Here is a 22292-nt window from a genome sequence, read left to right on the forward strand (position 1 = left end):
AACGTTTGTACTTGTAGTACTGAGTACTGACGGCAAAAATGGCGGAAAACTACACACGTCGCAAACGTGGATGCGATACCGTCATGAACTAAGATATACAGGACTGGACACAAAGCCTTATCAGCCGGTCAGACAATGTTACGCATTACTCCTTTAAGTTGAATCTACGCTATCTGGTAACGAATTAGTTTGTTAATGTTATTACTTAGTAATACTAAGTAACAAGTAACGACGCACATCATTAACATCTAGTGCATAGTATAAAGAATAATATTATTCCTTAATATACTATGTATTTTTAATATAATGTTTAAGATGTTCTAACTTTTAAATTTTAATCATTTGTTAAATGGTTATAAAATATATAAACTGCAAATAAAAAAGGGTGTGAAAGTTATTTAAAATATTCATCATACTATATATTTAAACTAATAATAGGTAAAACTATATGTTTGTAATTTTTCACAAAATCATCATAGGCAAAAAAAATATATTGGAGACCAATAAAAAAAGTAAAAACAGATAGTTAAATATTTATTTAGTATTTTTGGGTTCTTTTTTTTAGTGGAGGGAAACTATTTTATATTTATTTAATATTACTTCATCATTTTGTGGATATGGTAATAGTTCTGGCAAAATTTCATTTTTCGGAGACCACTTAAGTTGTTTTCTACAAGATGGTTGAAGTGGTAAAGACTAAAAAGAAATCTTAGATTAGAAATACTTAATACATTCATACCTTAGTTTATTTTTTCTCATTTTAAGAAACTCTTAATATAATTAGGTTTGTAAGGTTAAGTAGTTAAATATTTTAATTATTATTTAATTTAGGTACCTCATACATAGACGATTGTAGTATATCAGAACAATAATAGTTACTATTTGATGTTGAAGGTATGTTATAAAAGCCAACACTTAGGGAATTACTAGTAGCAATAATATGTTGATCTAAAAATAAGATGAATTGAATAGATATATTTTTTTATATTATATACATATATCCATGTAATTAAATCATTACACTAACCATTTATTTCAAAAATTGAAGGAATAGCATTTTTTTAGCCTAGGCTTAGTAGCAGACAGTGGAATCACTATCAGATGAAGAAAATGAAACATTATTATCTGTTGAACTTGAACTAAAAGAAAAAAATTAATTTAATATTATTTTATTACCAAACAAATTAGAATAAACAATGGTAGGTATTAACAATTATTATAATTATTCAAATCATGTAATACCAGACAGTTACACAGTTACCTTTGTTTAATACTAGCATACCTATTACAACTACCAAAATAACTCCTTATAATATCGTCATTAGTAAAGTGGAGTTCACACAAATATTTGACAGTAGTTCGTTTGTGATTAACTTTTAGACCATATTTCAAAAGTATCTTTATTTTTCGGCGCTTGAAATATCGAGTATTTTTAATGCTTTCGATTTTTACACAGTAGCACAGAACAGTCGTTAACCATTTTTAAATTTTTTTCGAAGGTAATAACGTTATACAAAATTTAAAACAGTATGCTTATAGCATGTACAGTATAGAATGCTATTATAATGTGTTAAAATAAACATATTTATGTTTTATTTTTGAAATAATATGTATTTATAGCATGCAAATTGTGTTTTAATTAGATTGCGCCAGATCCACTTAAAGGAGCGGCGAAACATTTACTGACTGTACCCCTCATACCCGCCCACCCAACAGTGTCCAGTCCTGTATATCTTAGTTCATGGACACCGTATACACACCAGTCGAGCACGGCAACGCGGAGAAGGCGTCGTGCCGACGGTTAGAAAATAACAAAACAACGAAAAACAACAGAACCGAAGCTGGCCCGGAGTCGTCGTCATACGACCGAAGCGTGCAAAATCGAGGCGGCTACAAACAAAGGCTCAACGCCGAAGTCGCGGTTGGTGGTCGGGTTGGCGGGCACAAACCGGTGGTCAAACGGTGTGCGTCCGAACAGGCAGTGTGTCCCAGATTTAACATTCTTAAAGTAAAAACTAAATTCCATTTGCTTCCAAAACCTTATATCAACGTTGATGATTGATTTATTTATGGTGCTTAAGGTGCTGAAAATGACTGAAAAAGAACTTCTAGTACAGCTAGTCAACACTTTCATGGCTTTCTATTTTTTTATTTCTCTTTTTGTCTTCGATGATGAACAGTAAAAACGCAGTATCGGATTTGGCGCATTAAATAATGACGGTCAATGCTAATGATGGGTTAAATATTGAGGTATAAATAAATTATGGATAGCTACAGAAAAATTAATAGGTACTACCTAAATTCCATTAAAACGAGATACCTGACCACCTTAAAAAAAAAATCTGTTGAGTTTGTTGATGAAATACTGAAACATTTATTTTATTTTAAATTCAAATTTTCTTTCAAGTGATCACTAAAAATGTATACTTATAGCGGCAAAATTAAGTTCAGCTCTGAAGGATTTGAATTGATGTGGAGATTTAATTAAAGTGTTTTTAATCTAATAAGTTACTGACATAAATCTTATATGAAGTAGAATGTAGATAGATACCTATACCAAAAACAATTTTTATTATATCATTTATTTTTACAGAACTAGCAGTTCAATACCTTGAATATATAATCAGTATGTATAATTAAAAGAGTGTTATAAAACTGATGTCATGCTCGGACTATGGTATTTAAGTAAATGTACAGACTACAGAGCATGGTTGTCAGGGGGAGTAGTAGGGTATCAGCCATCAGCACGCCAATCAATATGATGGTGATCCTAACCTAACCCAAATACGGCACTGTATGTCGTCGTCCTAGGCTAAAGGTACCTCTGCCAGCTTGGTGTCCTTGCATCCCGCCGTTGGCTGGTGTTCAAGGCGTCGTTGTTGACAACTGTCTGGGATCTGTTAACACTCGACGGAGCCTTGGTATGCCGATGGATGATACGGCTGATGGACCAATTGTATGACGCTTTATTCGAGGTGCCGTGCTGTCAATCGACGTATATTGATAGTTTTCGGTACAACCTATGCGAGTGGCCAGTCGTTCGATTCGCAGTGTTGCTAAATCGTTTCCTCTGGTTGGCCGGTAGTGGAGACCACTGGTGCTTAGTTCTGTTTCGTCATGCTGCCTTATGCTAGGCTTTGAGCTGATTAGATAGTTTCCTGAACTAGAAGTTGTTGTAATATATGCTTGAAGGTTGGTGGAAGAATGATTGTCCGGGCTGAGTGTCCAAATATTTATACATAATTCGTAAATGTTACTTCGGCTCGTTTGGCCACTTGGACGTCTTGTGCCGGTCTCGTCTGTGAATTGTGATAAAGATTTTTAATAACCTGGGTTTGTTATGGATTTTTGGTGGTTGTGACAAGAACCGCGATCGCAATATTCTATCTCAATAATTAGTATTGATGTGGTTTAACTAAATCAAAAAATTAATTACATTTTTTTTTAGCGGATGGTAAGTAAACATTTTCTTTTGTTTTATAATCATTGTTCTAACAAAGTTTTCTAATGTGAGAAGCATAATTGGAAATCTATTTTAGTTTCTAACAACCTAACAACAATATAAATGTGTACAGGATGTATTCGATATCGCTCTTTTTTATGTGGGGTAGGGGAATATTTTGAGACATTTCTGAGAAAATGCCAGAGAGTAGTCCTGAAATTCATCCAGAATTGTCAGTTATTTACATATAGTTGTAAATGATCTAAATCACTAATTTACAATTTCGCAAAATAAAATTGAAGAATAAGATTACTTTCGGAAATTTCCAAAAATATATTTAATTTGTATTGTGTCCGATTGAATCTAATTCAAGTTGCACATTTAAATGTCATCGGTCAGTGTAAGTATGGGATTTCAAACATTTTGTTAAGTTTAACACTCAAGTATACTTTCTAATATAAAATGTCCTTCTACTCATTTCGTATGGTTAACATTTTTTTGACTGAATTTTTGTGAGAGCATTAGAAATATTTCTGGAATATTCATTGTTCAAGTTATAATTCTTTGAAAAAACATTCCTAGTGTCCAAGCATTCAGTGACAATATTAATAACCTCATAGTTTTTCCAGCTCAAGTAAATGGTGTAACATGAACATTGTCACCATGGGACATAATATATTTGTATTGACGAGGATAGAGTGCAAAGTCTTGAGAATAGAATATCTTAATACTTTATTTGGTTTTGTTTCTTTTCTTTATGTATGCTAATCGTATTCTATATTAGTAGAATGTATTAGCGACAGTTATCAAAATTGTTGAATTAAAAATTAATAACAATTTTTACTTTTTCCAGTTGAAACTCGTAAGTCATAAATTGTATTAAAATTTGTTTGTAATATAGTATTTCTTCTTACAATTTATTCCATTATGAAAAGTATAGGCTGAAATCCATTGCAATTGGTGGGACTAAATTTGAAGTATCAAAATAATGGGTAAGATGAGATAGGGGCTAAATGATTCCCGAAAAAATGTGTATTTTGAGAAGCTAATGGAACACTTATGATTGTTTCTTAAGGATTTCTTTGGAGTACACCTAAGTTCACGAATTTATCGAAAATATTATTTTTACAAATATATTATTCCCTAAAATATTACAGAAGAATAAGAATAAGTTTTTTGAAAACGTATTGTATTCGCATCCAATCAGTTTAAATCATATTCATGTTGCATAACTTATTGTCAGTTTTCAGCTTAAAGATAGGATTTTAAGTTATCTCTTTGCTATAGTAATTATTTAAACTGGAAATTATTATTATAGACCTTTTCGTACTATTGAATGACGAGCATTAATTGTTTCTACGGTATTTCCCCTGTGGGTAGAGAAATATTTCAGTAATATTCTATGTTCTTACATTCCTTGAATAATATTGAACGCATCATAAATCGAGAATAACATCATAGTTTTTAAAGAACAAGTATACTACAAACAATGAACAGGTTATCCCAGGTACATAAAGGCGAAATCTAGAGTATCATAATACCGTGTGATTCATAATTTTTTATGTTAATTTTTAATTCATAATGATACTATTTTGTTGTTTCGATAAAGAGTATTGGTAAGGTTAATCGAAATCAGGGTATTTAAATATATTTAAAAATTAATATTATATTTTAAAATAGGTGGAAACTATCGTACTTAATCAGTTTTATGTTGAAAAATTTTCTTTCATATATTTGTGTTTAATCTTAAGTGTTCCATCATAATAAGCTTAAATGTAAAATCATTAACAATTTTAGGTGTTATTATTTTCAAAATGAATGATGCTCAAGAAATACGTAGGGAAGATTCTTAAAAAGAAGTTTTGTTAATATTCAAAAGTCCTAGAATTTAACTCAAATAACGTGTTAGACCGTCTTAAAATCGATTTACGTATTTAATGTTTTTAAATCGTTGAATTCAAATTTAATACATTTGTAGTATTGTAACTTACACAACACCTAGAGCATAGCAACGGGTTACTCACATTAACTTTAATATTATATATATTTATGAATAAAATGTTGTAGAATAATAAACTTCAGTGAAAAAATCGATACAATAAACAGCAATACATCCATATTGTTGCCTAACTCATTGTTATCATAAATGGTAAAAATAAAATTATGCCTACCCCAGGATGTGTACCTCGAAAACAAATTGTTAAGTTAGTAATTTTCATAAGTGGCTCTCAAAAAATGTCAAGTTATTGATTGTATTGTGCTGGGATTCATGAATGAAATTATGTTCATGTTTAAAAGCCGGAAAAGTGGGTAATGCTTTGTCGTACATTGGGTTTCGTGTAAGTCACTGTAACGGATGTGTTAAATTTGAATTCTATAATACAAAAACATTGTATACGAAAAAAATTCTAAGCGAAGACGTTCTGTCACAATATAATATAACTAGGTAGGTACCTGTATTTCAAAATATTTTTGTGACTAAGGTAATTTCTTTACTATATTATAATAGTAATCAGTTATATACTATTATGGTCAATTCATTTTCGTCGAAAAAATTTCATTTGAAAATGTCGTTGTGTGTAGAATATATATTAATATATTATCTACTCTATAAGTTTCAAGTAGGTACTTACTCAAATACTTCTGAATTATATCAATAAAATGAAATCGTCATTCTGGGTTTTTTAATATGTTTTTCAATATTTTTCAAAATGTTAATTTTATATAAGTATAAAAAAAATTGTAAATATTTTTGTAAAATATTTTTTGGTTATAGAATAAAATACTTATGTGGGTTCTTTTATTAAATTTTCAATTGAATACATTTTGTTAAATGTTGAACTATAAATACTTGTAAAAAAAATCCTTTTTTTATATTATTCAATTTCTATTTTAAAAATAAATTAAGAGCCTTGTATTCGATTTTAAACCTTTTTGAGTATATGAAATGCATTGTATTGAAATTTATAAAAAAAAGCAAAAAAAAAAAATGAAAATTGAAAATGTCCATGAAAAGCTCATAAGATACCAAAATCATTTAAATATTTTATCAAGTATAGACAATCATACAATACATTTATAACAGAAATCTAAAGTATCTACGGTTATTTGTTTGTGAATCACAATCAAATAAGAAAATCAATAAATGAGAAATCAATGAATACCCGATGTTGTAAGAATTTGAACTTACAGAATCATCCACACCTTTTTTTAAAAATTATAAACGATGTTCTATGTACATGATTACTAACCAAGTAATACAGTGACCTACTACCTAAGACATGCCAATCTATAGAATATTTAAACTTCGATGTGTCCTATATTTTAATGTTGTACAATGCATAAACCTATACCTAAAAAAAAAGTCTGACATTGTCATCAATTTAGTTTATTTTTACAGAATTCGAATTTGTATTCAATATATATAATCATAAAAGTAAGAATAATTACTAATTAGTATGTATTAAAAATAAAATTGATTATAAGGATTAAGTACCTACTTCAATGATAAATATGTAGTATTGTAGTGTATATATTAAATTATATTCAATAACATACAGAGGATGGACATACTTAAAACAAAAATATGGTGTTAAGATGTAGAATATTTGATGTTTATTTAGAAAACTTGATAATTAAATACAAGAAAATAATTTGGTAATTTTAGATAGCCTAGTATTAAGGTATCGACAGATTAAATCAGAGATCCAGAAAATGATGTGCTGCGATAAGCTGTAGTTTTAATTCAGGCACAGTGGGTTAATTATATGAAAACAATGCGTTGTGTGAAATTACAAAAAAAATTAAAAAATAGTTTTTCCAGCTCAAGTAATAAATTGGCATGTAAAAAAAGTATCAATACATTTTTCTTAAAATTTGAAAAGACATTGTTTATGTTTTTCCTGATTACCTAGGTATAAGATATATAAGATAAGTTTTATAATGGTGTTTATTCTTACAAAGTTCTCTATTGTGAAAATCATTAATGGAAATGTATGAATGGAGGTCTTCGATCCCAATCAACTTATTTCTAGGAATTTAACTGGAATTACCAGTTATACCGTCTATGATCAGAATCAATCAACGTACAAAACATTTCAGTAAAATTATACCAATAAATATACTTAAAAAAGCGGCAATGTTTGTGTGTATAAAAGCGATCCACAGCCAAGCCCCCAGCATTCGTTGTTAATTGTTATCAAATAATGTACAAAGATAAATTTTAAGCAACTATGCTTGCTTTGAAGACATAGTTTGAAATTTTGAATTTTAATGAGTCACCACGGAATCAAATACTTTTAGATTGTATTGGGTTGCAATTGGTGAATGCAAAACGTACTATAAATATTTAAAATTAAACTTTGAAAATAGTAAATCTTTGGACTTAAAATTTGTCAGGGACATCACCGTGTAGGATCATTTAAACTATTTTTATTTAAATACAAATTGTATTTGTACTTATTTATACTAAGCGAGTTAGTTATATGGAAGTTACGAATAAAATTGGATATTCAATTAAAACATTTGTAGAACCAATAGAATGTTCATAAAGTGTTACAGGCCTTTTTTTTCGTTATAACCGACGACGCCGTGAGATCTGCTTTCGCATTGCTTCCGCGGCGCAAAGTGTTACAGACCTATTTGAAGGCAGAATGTAGATATACAAACACAATTGAGAGTCACCACAATGTTGAATTTTTACAGATAAGCCACAACGATTGTCAGCAGCGTTGTTTGGTATGTACCACAGATATATAATACAACTAGATAGCCGACTACAAACTAATATTGAAGTCCAGTAAATGGCCGACTTTTCTTATCAAAGAGCCCCTTGTTTACATTATGATTTTTGATAATAAAGAATCAATGATTATTGTTATAAATTATAATGTTATGTACTTGTACTTTTGCCATGACAAAGTAGTATTTTACCATTTTAATTTGTCGTTATTTATGTTAAATATTCATATGAAAATTAAAATAATAGAAAAAGTTTAGAATATATTAATTCCAATGAAAAACCTTTTATTTATTTTTACAATTAATATTTAATACCTAATAAAATTTGAAACAACTAGTTAGGTAACATAAAAAATAAAACTTTGGTAGATAATTAAAACATAGGAACATTACAAATTATTAAATATAAGTATAACAAATTAAAACTACTAATATTAAAATAGAAACTTAGTACATGGACATTTTACATAATTATATATAAGTAAGTATAAAATTATTTATACAAACTGAAACAACATACTAATGAAAACTCGTTATTAAATAACATAGTAATAATATAAATTTAAACATTTTAAAACTTAAAGATTGTTGTAACAAAATAAAAGAACCATTTTATTGGTTCATAAAAAGTATCTGTTTGGTCAATTTTTGTCTGTCACTAACTTCATTCAAAATTTCAGTGGAAAACATTTTTCCAAATGAAAGGAGCCTTATACTTAAATATTGCTTGACTAAAAATGAAATTAATATAATTTTGTGGGGTCTATCAAGCAATGACCCATTGCATGATAAATTTGCAAAAATATTCTTATCTAAACAAAACTTTTTGTTACAATAATAGATTACCTTAAGGTCTAAATTTTGAATATTTAAGTGTTTCAAATTTTCAGTTAAAATTAAAAAATACATTTCTGCTTCATTTATAATTTTAAATGCACATTTAGAAGCAAATATAAGACCTCCATTATTTCTTAAATTAGTAAAATGTTTATATTTTTCTGTACAGCTGTAGTTATGTTCAACAAATGGTTCAATAAGCGATTCAATGCATGAAGTACATTCTAACAATTTTGCAATTTTTTTCACTGCATATCCACAAATGTAGTACAAGATATTTTCTTTGCAATCTTTATAGTTAGAATTAGTGTTATTCAGTAATTTTGATCGATTTATAATGTCTTTATTTATGTTTTAATTATCATAACTGGGATCATAACAATCGGTTAAAGTATATTTTTTTTTGGAAGGCCATGTAAATGAAAATAATGACAGAGTAATGTCTTCATCAAATGTATTACAGTTGCTATTATTGGAGCATTTAATAGAATTTTTCAATAATATCTGCTTCATTGCTGTCTTAAATTGCATTACATTTGGATTGTTATTTGCTCCGAATCGTTGACGAAAACGACCAAAAAGTATTTCTATATGATCTTGAGAGAAACTGTATGTAAGAATATATTTAAAATTTAGGTTTTCTGTAAATATAATTTTTGATACTTCAAACATTGATTTCACTGCTGCTGTAAATCCTATAATAAATGTTTTTTTGTTTGTCATGTAGAGCAATTGATTTTTATATTTTAAAGTTGATAAATAATTTATTAGTGGGATGATTTTGTCTTGTAAAATGCCTAAATTTGATCTAAAAATAGGCGTTTTGTAACCTTTGGAAAAGGGACTTCTTGAATTTAAAAAGTCAAATATTTGGTCTATTACTCTACAGTACTTAATTGTAGCTTCGCTGTTTTTAAATTGTTCAAAGTTGTTATCTAATAAAAACTGTAGAGCATTGGCTGTCGATGAACTTAATAATTGAGCAGCAATTTTAACCTTCATTTTATTTTTTTTCCATCCAATGTGTACACCAGTTAACTTGTTTGCAAACTTTAAACCCAACTCGGTTTGCAATCGATGCAAGATTTCAAAATAATTAAACTTAATTAAACCACTAGGTGACTCAAGTACCAATGTGTTCCCTAATGTGTTCCGAGCTAATTTTAGCATGTGACAAGCGTCAGGTATAATGAAAATTTGTGAGTTATCTACAGGGTGCTTAATCCATGGCTTACAATTCTCAATGTTGTTACCCAATTCGCAACCTAATATTTTAAATGTTGAGAAATTGGTAACTGCTCCATCAAATGTTACCCCCCATACGCGCAAACCAGAGTTATGAGCTAAAGTCAGTACAGCTTTGACTAACTGAGCTTGACACATAGCATTGAGTTTATTCTGGAAAACATAACCCACCGGTATTTTCCATTTTCCTGTTAGACCGACAAGCATAAACACTAATGCTTCAGTAGCAGCGGTTTCTGACCCTTCAATATTAAGCTGTCCCCCAAAATCACAATAACCTATAAACTGATGTGCTTTTTTGTCCCAGATTACTTGTTTTTTTATGGACATTGCATCCAAAACTAAATTGCAATCTCTGTTTTCAAGTTTTAAGGTTTTCAAAGCTTCAAAAACTTCAATGAAAAATCCGGGCTCCCCATTAACTGTTGATGTCCAAGTTCTTAAAGCAGTCTCATTAGGGAGTTTGAATATTGATCTATAATGTATTACACAATAATAGTTAAAAAATAATTATAAAAATTAAAAATAATCAATAGAAAACGTATAATTGGTGTTGGAAATTTGTAATTACCAACATGTTTTGATAATATAAATAATTTTATTCATAAAATATAAATAGCAGATAATTATTATTGTATATTGTAAATCATAAATTGTCATAGTTAAGTATATTATTATTTTAATTTACAAACAATATATTTAAACATTGGCTATAATTTCACAAAAGCAATTATTATTCTATTAATATCTAAAACAAAAAAATATTTTTAAAGTATTGGAATAGTTTTATAGTATTCTAATACTTCATTCAGAATACTATTTTTATTATGTATTCGAATANATAATATCTGCTTCATTGCTGTCTTAAATTGCATTACATTTGGATTGTTATTTGCTCCGAATCGTTGACGAAAACGACCAAAAAGTATTTCTATAATATGATCTTGAGAGAAACTAAAATATATCTAAAACAAAAAAATATTTTTAAAGTATTGGAATAGTTTTATAGTATTCTAATACTTCATTCAGAATACTATTTTTATTATGTATTCGAATACATATTCGGAATACTATTTTTCATGAATATTCGAGTATTTATTCCAAATACTTTTAAAAAGTATTTTACCCAAGACTGTTTCTTACTTAGATATTAGTAGGTACTAACCGACAAAATTTATATGCCTTAGGCGAATAGTAATGAAGTGTAAGAGCAAATTTTTTTATTTCATCGCTATATCTACATCCGGTAGGCTTTCTTTTCTTATTAGTCAATTCATTTTTCAAAATTTCGAATTGAATGCCTTCAAATTCATTTTCTATAAGATCACATGGATCATTTTCGATCAACCCTTTTTTTTTTAATTCTTCCAATACATCGTTAAGAGTTTTTATTTTAGTTTTTAGTCTTCTTACTTTTTGTTGCAGGATTTTAACTTTGCTCTTAATTAATGTTTTACGAGGTGTAGCTGGACTTTTGTTTGTAGGTCTTCCTCTTTTTGGCAGCGTGTAAGATGACCGAGAAGGGCTAATATTATTTTCAGTTTCAACTAAGCCATAAGTAAGTTTTCTTTTCGGTCGCTTACAGGTTGCGACTTCAGACTTTTCCACTATATGGGCGTCTTCATGCTGCACATCTATAGAATTTTCTTCCAATAACATTGCTGAATCAACTAGTTGTATATTAGTATCTATAGCATGTGAGGACGTAGGGTTTTCATTTGATGCAATTCTTATGCCATCATTAATTTTTTCTGTTGTTCTTTTAGCAATAAAAATTGTAGGAACAGCGTCGTTTTTTAATAAAATGTGATTTCGACCTCCCACAATAGTTTTGAAATCATTTTTAGTGAAATGGTAACTACAGACACGACTATGTTGTGTTTGTACACCATACTTAAATTTTATAGATTTTAACCATAATTTTTTTAGATCATCGTCTTTTGGAAATCTATTTAAAACAAAACATTAAATAAATTATATGAAACATAATTTATAGGTAATTTTAACCTTGTGATTTTAAATAATTACTTACGAAAAGAAATGAATACCACTTCCAGTTACTTTTTTATTGGGACAGTTTCCAACAAAACATCTGTGCACCATCTTAAATTAATCTTAATAAAGAAATTAATTAAAAGAAAATGAATTGTAATATTACAATTTACAATTTACAGTAATGCGTTAATCTTAATACGTTATTACAATTTTATCAACAAGAACTATGTAAACAATGGGCCCTTTGATAAGAAAAGTCGGCCATTTTCCCAACTTCAATATTTGATATTGCTGCTATAGGAAGTCGGCTATCTAGTGTTATTATATATCTGTGGTATGTACATTATATTTTGGTGTGTATTATCTTTCACAATGATTTACGGGCTTAACCCGAAGGCAGAAATGAATGTATTTCAAATTTAATAACGAACTATGAGATTTTATTTCGTCGAAGTTATTTTGTTTATTATTCATTTATTAATTAATTTGCGGAATAAAAATTCCTTATTTAGTACAGCACACAACAATAATTCAGTAATATAAGATAATTAACATATACAAGGGGCGATGGCCTAAAAATACAGCAGAATTACAGGTACAATAAATATAAATTAAAATAATTAGGACACAAGTAAAATTACATACAAGAAATGTCAAAATAATAACACAATATTAAGGTAAACTGAGAAAGCGTTAGCCAACCGCATCATGCGATCAATTGGTTTGTTTTTACCGTAATTGGTGCAGTGGAGAGATACAGTAAAAGGAACTCGAGACCTTGTGACCCGATGTGAAACTTTAAAGTTTACTTGGTCAAGCAGTGAAGGGGCATTTATGGAACCATCGATTAACTTTTGCAAAAAGCCCAGATTATCTTTAACGCGTTTATTTGCTAAAGAAGTAAGGTTAAGTGCGTGCAATACTGGAGTATAGTCATGAGGAGGATGGATAATTTTTAGCATGTAAGCTGCAGACGACAAAAAGCGCCTTTGAACTCGCTCTAAGTGGCAAGAATCAATTACCACAAATGGGTCCCAGAGCATAGACGCATACTCTAGCAAGCTTCGGACTAAAGAACAGTAGACAGTCTTGAGAGATTCAGAGGGTTTGAACTCATTCATGGTGCGCATTACGAAGCCAAGCGATTTGAGGGCTCGGCAGCAGATGGAGTCAATGTGAGGGCGGAAGTTAAGATCGGCAGTGAGAAGAACGCCCAAGTCGCTATTGCTTGTAACTCTATCAATCACTGAACCATTGATAGTGTAAGAATAATCGATTGCTAACCGGCGCCTGGTGAAGGACATAACTTTGCATTTTTTAGTATTAAACTGGAGGCCAAGAGTGCTAAACCATAGGCTAATGGAATCTAACTCACTCATTCTGATTCTGAAGGGCGAGACAGTCAGCTTCAGATTCGACTTTTCTTAAAAGTTTCAGGTCGTCAACAAACATAATAATTTACATTTAGGAACAGCCTTCTTAATTCCATTTATAAATAGCGAAAAAAGCAGGGGAGACAAGTGACCACCTTGGGGAACACCAGATGGAACAGGGACGACAGCAGATTTTGATCCAAGTACTTTAACCCACTGCACACGATTAGACAGGTATGATTTAAACCAGGACAAAATATCTTCGCCAAAACCGGACTTATAGAGGATGTCAATTAGGATAGCGTGGTCGACACGGTCAAATGCTTTCACAAAATCAGTGAAATCCACGTCTACCTGGGAGCAGTTTTCAAATGACTCGAGGACAAAATTATTTTCGAAACGGAAGATCGGAAACCATATTGTTCCTCGACCAGTACAGAGTCAACCGATGCCTGAATGGATTGCAGTACCAAGTGTTCGAAAAGCTTGGCAATATGACTTAGAATCGAGATGGGTCGATAATTCGTGACGTTGGACTTTTCACCAGATTTTAACACAGGGGTGACTGAACTGATTTTAAGCATTGATGGAAAAATGCCATCATCCATTGAGCGCCTGAAGAGCAACCATAGAGGAAGACAGAAAACAGATCTGATGTTATACAAAAATGTTATACTATTTTATTGTAACCATAGACCTTATACTAGTAGACGGAGCATATGTGGTCGGCGGGGTTGGGTAGTGTGGTCATGGCAATTTGCGTTACAGTGATGAAATCACAACTCACGAGTAGCACAAATGTCTATTCATCTGACACACAATATTTTTTACAATATTTCACCAAAATTAATTCATTAAATAGTATTTGTGATGAGCGATTATCGAAAGTAGACCGATCTTTTGACATTTTATACATCAAATGTTATAGAAACAAAAATATAATTTAGTACAAATAAATAAATAAAAATAACAACAACCCAGATAGCAAAAACATATTATAATAATGTTTTTATAAAATTACAAATATAATGAATAATATTATTTGATCATTTTTATTTCAGTATAAATACAAAATAAAAATGTTTTTGTAATATTTTAGTATTATTATTCTGCCAGGTGTGCATTATTACTATATTATTATACTTGTATTATTATTATAATATTAAAAAAAAAATATTAAATATTATTTTCAAATAAATATTATATTATTATTTTTTAAATGTTAATATAATATAAAAAGTATTTAATTAAAATATTTTTTTGTCATACTTTTTAAACTATTTTGCTAGGGTTAGAATGGGAATCCCTTAAATCTATTTAGACAGTCAGAGCAATAGTTAAAATTAGCTGAAATCTAAACTCTGGTCCAAATATGGGAGAATAGGACAAATAAAGTGATTACATTAATATTTTTTAAAGGACTGAAATCAAACCTTGTAAGTTCCTAATTACAGTTATGTATCATATATTGTATGCTTTAAAACAAAGCAGTTTTTTAAGTAGGTATATATTATTATGATATTACAATTATACCACTATAAAGTAAAAGAACATTTACATTTGTATAGATATTATTCTTTATTCAATTTTTTAATACAGTAAAAAAAACCTTATCTATATAGGTACAAAGCATATTATATATAGTTTTGGGTATTTATTGTTCCTCCAATATTTTGCTCAACACCCAAATAACAGGTACAAGCTAGATACATAGATAAGATATAAGATATACGACAAGATATATTATTTACATACATTTTTATTTGTATTATAAACATAACTTTTATTTATAATAATAAAGAAATTAACAACAAATTAATTAAATAAGGTTATTTTTTTTTCTAAATGCTGCTCCAGCGATGTATATTTTAATAGGACCTTCTATTTCAGTATTTAAAGCATTTTGAAAATCTTTACATTTTCTTATGGTTTCTGAAAAATAATAGGTGATAACTTCAATTATTAAAGATAACTGTTAAATTTTATACATTTTTACAAAATATTAATTTATTCAATTATTACTGCTATTATTTAATCTATGAAAATTTAAACTGTATGACTCACTTACAGTTTAAACTGTTAATAATAAGGATGGTAGGCTTTAGAGGCTAAGCCTCCCAAAAATTGCATAGCCCCCTCCTAATGTTTCTTCATTTCAGTTTTTTTTTACTATCCAATTTTAGTTAGTATTTGAGTACCTGATTAGTGATTTTCAGAATAGAGCTTACAAATTTAACAGCAATTGATACAATTATTTAAATTGAACCTTCAATAGTCTTCATTCCAATTGATAAGAAGGTATGTTGTTATGTGAAAACTTATAAATTGTAAATTTCATATTATAAAAATGCTTTTTTTAAAACTATTTTGTGTTTGTATAAAGGATAAATTTAACATCAAGGTTTCAACTTAAAAGTGTGTTTAATATTATTTTAGTATCTGAAAAGGTACTGCAATATATTTTTTTGATATTCAATATTTAGCATATTATAAGTTAACTTTTACAATTTGATATGAGCACGGACGTTGTAATAGTAAAAAACTAGTAAAATTGATTGCAGTATTGCATTAAAAATAACGGAAAATTGCACTATAAGAATTATTTGCAATATAAAAATGCACCATAAAATTACAATGTTTTGTTATAAATATTTTAACAAATTGTTATTAATAATGTGTTTATAACTTCCGAAAATGCCTCATTAAGTAGCTAGGGCTTTGCCCCCCCCCCCTAACCACAACCATTATTTGTGCCTATGGGATTATTATTATTATTATTTAAGTTAAGAGTGTGTTACATTAGTATTAATAAGTATGTATTATTACAAAAACATAGTCTGCTAAAACAGTTTTTTTTTTTTAGTATGTACCTATATGGAAAAATATGGTCACTATAAGTGTATAACTATAACAATCTTACCAAATATAATTGTACAAGATAACAATGTCGAGAATATTTTCTTTTTTTTTTGACCAATGTAACTATAGTATTTTAATAATTCATAAGAAAATAGTTTACGCATTACTTGGCGTATTGATGAAGCTAAAGTTTTTCTAACTAAACGCTTCAGGCCATTTACCTGAAAAACATTAAATTTGAATTTGTATACTCAAAAACATACAGATAATACATTATTTAAACTTACCACATTCAATCTGAAACTTCTATCAGAGAGCTTGTTTTCAAACATATTAAGATCATCTTCATTAATTAAAGGAAGTAGAGATTCAAAATCGTTTTCTTGATTTATTGTTTCAATATAAGTTGATTCATTTACAGCTGATTTAATTAAACTATTTTCTTCTATTTGTTTATCAATTTGTTGCAGTTTTTGACCCAAGCTTTCAACATCATACCTTATTTTTAAAACTACTTGTAATATACGTTTAACAATTTCTGTAATAAAGAAAAAAAGATATTTAACAATAATAAGAACCAATTTATAATAAACCAATAAATAGAAGGACACTTCTATAATTTATACTAACCAGTATCAGAGCTTTGCAAAGTTGAAGGAAGTACTGCAGATGGTGCCACTATTTCAATGTTATCTTGTAGTAAAGGTGTAGACCTCCCAGTAGACCCTTCTTTATACATATGCTTCTCTGTGTATCTTCTATTTATACCACTTGAGCCTAAAATAATAAGCTGATATATACATACTTTTACTTAGCTTGGCTTTATACTTTAAGTATTTGAGATGCAAAAATACCTAATTAATATTTTATAAGATCATATATATATATATATTTATATATCTCAACCTTATTGTGTGTTCATTTATGAAAATTATCTACACGACTACATGGTTTCTTTGAAATTAATGCTTACTTCTAAAACTCTCATAACTTACCAACAACATTAAACTATATCTTTTTGAACTATCAACAATTTTAAATGCATTAAGAACTGGAGCACACATTTTTACATTTTATAGTACATATACTTATACTGATTTGATCACTTATTAGTAATTGTGTAATTTTTATATCATACCAGAATTATGTATGTTTGATTTTTGCGGTTCATTCATCATATTGTTTGATGGATAGTCATCATTAATTTCCGAAGTTACTTTAAATGGGGACGAAGAAGTATGAACAATAGAATGTTTGACATTTGAAGCTAAAAAAAATAATATTAACTGTTAAATATTATATACACTATTTTTGTCTAAAATCTAAATTAATAATTACCCAGGGAAATACCAGTAACTGTAAAATCCGGTTGAGCAGAATAATTAGCATATGGTTTATTTACTATATTAGACATCTGAGGAGTTTTCAGTGAAAGCACTAAATTAATAAAAAAATGAATAATATAAATATAATGATTTTAATAACATATACATATGAAGTATTACAGTATAAAATTAATCTTAAAACATAAATAAGTATTCAGATACCTTGGTGTGTAGAATTCTTAGATTGATAATAATTAGTAGATATACATGTTTCACCCGGTGAATTTGAACCATTTGAATTTCTATCAATTTCATTGGTATGACGTTTTAAATTGAGTGAACGACTTGGGATGAAATCATCTGAGTCATCTAAAACATACACAAATCCAACATTAAAATACTTAATAGTGAATACTTAAATATCTAAAGCTTAAAGAATTATTTTTCATTCTTAATACTAAATATAAAAATTGCATACAAATTATTCATAAATTTTTAAAATGAATAAGTCTAATAGTATAATATAATTACTACCTTCAAAAATATAATTGGAGTCAAAAAGCTTTCTTTTACATGTTTTTGCTAATGGTACACTTGTCAAACTTGGAGTCTCAAATGTATTATTAACATTATCTGAAATAATAAATGTATTGGTATCTCAAATATAGTCCACATTAAAATCTTAAATACTTGTTTACCTTTTTGAACATTAGAAGGCTCCATATGTGATGAGTATAATGGAGGGTCAGGAATTGTTGTTTTTTTGGTCTTCCTTCTATAACAAACTTCTTCAGTTGTTGATAAGTCTGAAGTATATTCAGCAGTCTTCAATTTAGCCCTAGCCACTTGTAAAGTTTCTAAACATATTAAAATAAATATAGAGACACTAAAAGCTTAAGAAAAAATATTAATAGTTTAATATTTTTCATTTAATTTAAATAATAATTAATTTCTAAAAGATGACTATTTAAAAATAAAAAAAATGTACCAATGCTTTTTTTAATTACTCTAGAGGAATAATATTTAAAATCAAAAGTATTTGGAATCGTTCTTCTTTCAATATTGGATTTTACATTTTTTTTCGGCCAAGCGCACTTGTTGTTCTTTACCCAATGCGCTGGCACAACTTCAATTGTATGTTCATCCATAAATTCAACAATAGACCACATATTAAATATCTATAGTTCACAAATTAAATATGCTAAATTAAAATTACATAGGTAGGTAGGTCAGTTAAACATTTTAATTTGTTACTATTGACTCACCACATTGTTTATAAATATCGTATCAAAATACAGCTTTAAGAGTATTATATTATTATTGAAAATTAAAAAATTATACTTGAATAATATCGTCAGAAGGGAAAATATTACATAAATTAAATTCTAAATATATAACTATTAAAAAATATAAAGTACTTTTTTTATAGCAAAACAATGTAGGTAATACCAAAAAATGTTTTCCTGTTTAAAAATATTTTTTTAAACCTAGTAAATAAATACATTTAATTATACTTAAATTATACCTAGCTTAAATCTGTATTATTTATAAAACTAAATCGAGTGTAGTAATGGAACTGCAACAAGTTCATCATTACAAGGCATCATCATCATTTTTGTTTTAGCCTCACTTATATCCCAGTGCTTCAAATTATTAGATAAATTTTTCACCCTATATATTTCAAATAATGATGAATTTATTGGTTGTAAATAGAAGTTTTCTTTTTCCTTAAACTGTCGTCCAATAAAAATTACATTTCCAGAAATTTTTGAATAGGTTATATTTACTAATTTAACAATTTCATGTTTTTTAGTACAGAAATAAGAATCAGCATCAATTTTGCTTTTAATTTTACAATTACCCATTATAAAACTGCTATACTGGGGATTAGTACTTATACCATTTAATAAAGGTCCCTTATTATGTGGTCCTAATAATAAGCCATGTGGTTCTTTTTCACTAGTCCTGGTAGAATTTAAATTAGCCCCTTCATTGTACCTCATTATAACCTGCTCTAAAGGTTTGTGTGGCTTTCTGAGCATACTCTTAAGTGTCTGCATATAATTCTCAAAAGGGAATGTGCTACAGTTATCCAATGATCCATAATTGTTATAATCTTCAATTAAATGGAGCACACCATGTACATTGTGTGACATTAAATGTTGACCATAAATCTGTTCAAATGTTTTTACAAAATAATTTAACATTTCACGTGCATAATCTACAAATGAACTGTGATGAGGACTTAAAAGTATTATCATAGCTATGTTAAGGGCCATAAAATTTTTAAAACAAGAATCATTCACTATACCATTTAAAACAATAGGACCTAAATACAACAAAAATGAGCGAAATTCGGTCGCCTTCCATCGACAAACTTCTTCTAACTTTCGTGGTTTTCTAGAAAATTCACAACAAAAATGTAATCGCAAGTTTACAAGTAATTTAGAAAGCTGAATAATTTTAATAGAAGGCAAGCGAACCCTCAACGGCCCTTTCATCCATAATAAAATTAGTTTTTTTGTTACACCAAGGCATATCAAATGCATATAATCTAGTGAAAAATTATAAACAATATCAAGTTTTGGAATTTCACTAATGCAAGAATTAATAGATGATATAATATGATGACTGATTTGAGTTCTATTTATATAATCACTATGAGTTCTAGTTTTAGATCTTTCATTTGGTTCACTGTAAGGAAAACACATTCTATTTTCTTTGTACTCGCCTTCAATCTCACACCTTGAACAAGAAAAAGAACCACTGTGTCCCTTAATTTTTAAGACAAATGATTTTGCTGGTGCATCACAGCAAAATACATAAATTGTGATACTATATAATTTATTCTGAATGCGAACACCATTTATGATTAAATGTTGAGCTTCATTTACAAAGTATTTTAAATATTCATTACTATCACAGGGTTTATTTGTACCACAATACAATCCTACAGGAAACACAAGGTTTGAATTTGGTCTTATATATGCCAGAATGGGCCAAAATTGGGTAGAAGTGCTCTTAGAAATAGGGAGTCCATCTATACCAATAACGAGCTTGATCTCTCGTTGTATTAAATTATTAGGTAAAAAGTGACAAATAATACCATTTTCCAGACCAAAGTGATAATATTTACCAGGTTTAACTTCATGCATATTTTGTATTGTTACTGGTTTAGTACCTAATAATGTTCTTGCATCTTTAGGCAACATGGAAAAACATTTATGCTTTTTTAACATACATAAAAGATCATTAATAGAATTATGTGGAATTTTGTGCATTAATGCCCATTGAGATATTTCAGAATTAATAGAACTAAACACATTGCTATAATTATCTGACTCTGATGTACTACTATCTGACTCATTTTGTAATGATACATAATCATTTGTATTATTTGAATTGATGCATTCATAATCTAAATGGTCAACATCTACATGCGGTGAACTTATTACAGTTTGTGGACATTGTGATACCTCCTGACAAATATTATTCAAGTCAAAACAAATAATTTTATCTGGGATTTGATCATTATTAACAAGTATTTTGTTTCCAAAATTATTAGAATCAGAAAAAAAATCGAATTCTTCTTTCATTCGTTGTCTTTTAGTACGGGAACTATACGAAGTTTTTTTCATTTTTAATAATTAATATACCTAGTTGAGTATTTTTATCTGAAATAAAATGCAATAATCAAAATTGTTGCTTTTGGGTAGGTACCTGAAGTACTGTAATATCACATAGCTTTATACTATTACTACATACTATTTTAATCATACTGTAAAATTATTGAAAAATAAAACTGGTTTGCAAAATAAATAAAATAAAGAAAATAATGAAGTTTAAAGTAATATCTAGATTAGATTAAATTACCTTAAATTAATAATAATAATTTTACTATAATAAATAATAATACCCAATATACGTACCTTATACTGAATTGAATTTTGATTATAAAATGTAATATTAATTACGTATAGGTAGCTAAAAATCGATGTAGCCACTGTAAGGTTTAGTTTTATTTAACTGTTAACAATATTACTTAATTTACACTTTACGGTTTACAACGGTAGGTACATTTAACTGTTCAGTTTACAGTAGGTAATAGTTGTCAATTGTTCACAATTCAAATTTTAAAAAGCCAAATACTAATAAACGCTAACGCAGAAACGCCGCACACGAGGTTTGAGAATTATTGAGTATTCGCCGTTCGGTGTTATAAATTATAATAGCCGTGCTGCGTACATAGACCTATTAACTAATGGACAGCGCTTACCACACCACCCTGCCTACATTTCATGGGGACGAGATAGAGTGAGAGAGAAAGAACTATGGGTTTGGGCATATCATGGAGGACAATTGGCATTAAGTTTTTTCAGCCATGCGTATTAGCGTATTATCATTGTTTTATGATAATTATATTATAATAATAAACACTAATAATGTATTAGCTGGTAATGTAATAAAATATTATAT

At 28.5% G+C, this 22292-nt stretch overlaps 3 protein-coding genes across 3 annotated transcripts; all 3 read right to left on the reverse strand.

The window, feature by feature from the left end:
* Positions 1–11407: 11407 nt before the first annotated feature.
* On the reverse strand, positions 11408–12367 carry LOC111041112 (THAP domain-containing protein 2-like). Its single transcript, XM_022325272.1, has 2 exons — positions 12297–12367; positions 11408–12212 (listed from the first exon to the last, which is right to left on the reverse strand). Exons 1-2 carry the CDS (start codon positions 12365–12367, stop codon positions 11408–11410), a joined length of 876 nt encoding a protein of 291 aa, XP_022180964.1.
* Positions 12368–12912: 545 nt separating this feature from the next.
* Positions 12913–13638, reverse strand: LOC111041114. The gene has a single exon (XM_022325274.1). The coding sequence runs from the start codon at positions 13636–13638 to the stop codon at positions 12913–12915; it is 726 nt and encodes a 241-aa protein (XP_022180966.1).
* A 54-nt stretch (positions 13639–13692) lies between these two features.
* On the reverse strand, positions 13693–18985 carry LOC111041115. The gene is made up of 11 exons (XM_022325275.1): positions 18805–18985; positions 18515–18673; positions 18351–18449; positions 18039–18185; positions 17830–17928; positions 17630–17758; positions 17122–17268; positions 16779–17029; positions 16553–16712; positions 15464–15564; positions 13693–13986 (listed from the first exon to the last, which is right to left on the reverse strand). Exons 1-11 carry the CDS (start codon positions 18983–18985, stop codon positions 13693–13695), a joined length of 1767 nt encoding a protein of 588 aa, XP_022180967.1.
* Positions 18986–22292: the final 3307 nt, after the last annotated feature.

The sequence above is a fragment of the Myzus persicae genome, unplaced genomic scaffold (genome assembly GCF_001856785.1).
Source record: "Myzus persicae strain clone G006 unplaced genomic scaffold, MPER_G0061.0, whole genome shotgun sequence".
In the NCBI taxonomy this organism is placed as follows: domain Eukaryota; kingdom Metazoa; phylum Arthropoda; class Insecta; order Hemiptera; family Aphididae; genus Myzus; species Myzus persicae.

Excerpts from the sequence above, each read along its gene's own strand:
- LOC111041114 (XM_022325274.1), bottom strand. The coding sequence starts at position 13,638 with ATGAGTGAGTTAGATTCCATTAGCCTATGGTTTAGCACTCTTGGCCTC.
- LOC111041115 (XM_022325275.1), bottom strand. The coding sequence starts at position 18,985 with ATGTGGTCTATTGTTGAATTTATGGATGAACATACAATTGAAGTTGTG. Across the intron at positions 17,929-18,038 it reads TAAGAATTCTACACACCAAG|TGCTTTCACTGAAAACTCCT; the intron begins GTATCTGAATAC and ends TTATTAATTTAG. Across the intron at positions 16,713-16,778 it reads GAAGTTTCAGATTGAATGTG|GTAAATGGCCTGAAGCGTTT; the intron begins GTAAGTTTAAAT and ends AATGTTTTTCAG.
- LOC111041112 (XM_022325272.1), bottom strand. The coding sequence starts at position 12,367 with ATGGTGCACAGATGTTTTGTTGGAAACTGTCCCAATAAAAAAGTAACT. Across the intron at positions 12,213-12,296 it reads AGTGGTATTCATTTCTTTTC|ATTTCCAAAAGACGATGATC; the intron begins GTAAGTAATTAT and ends TGTTTTAAATAG.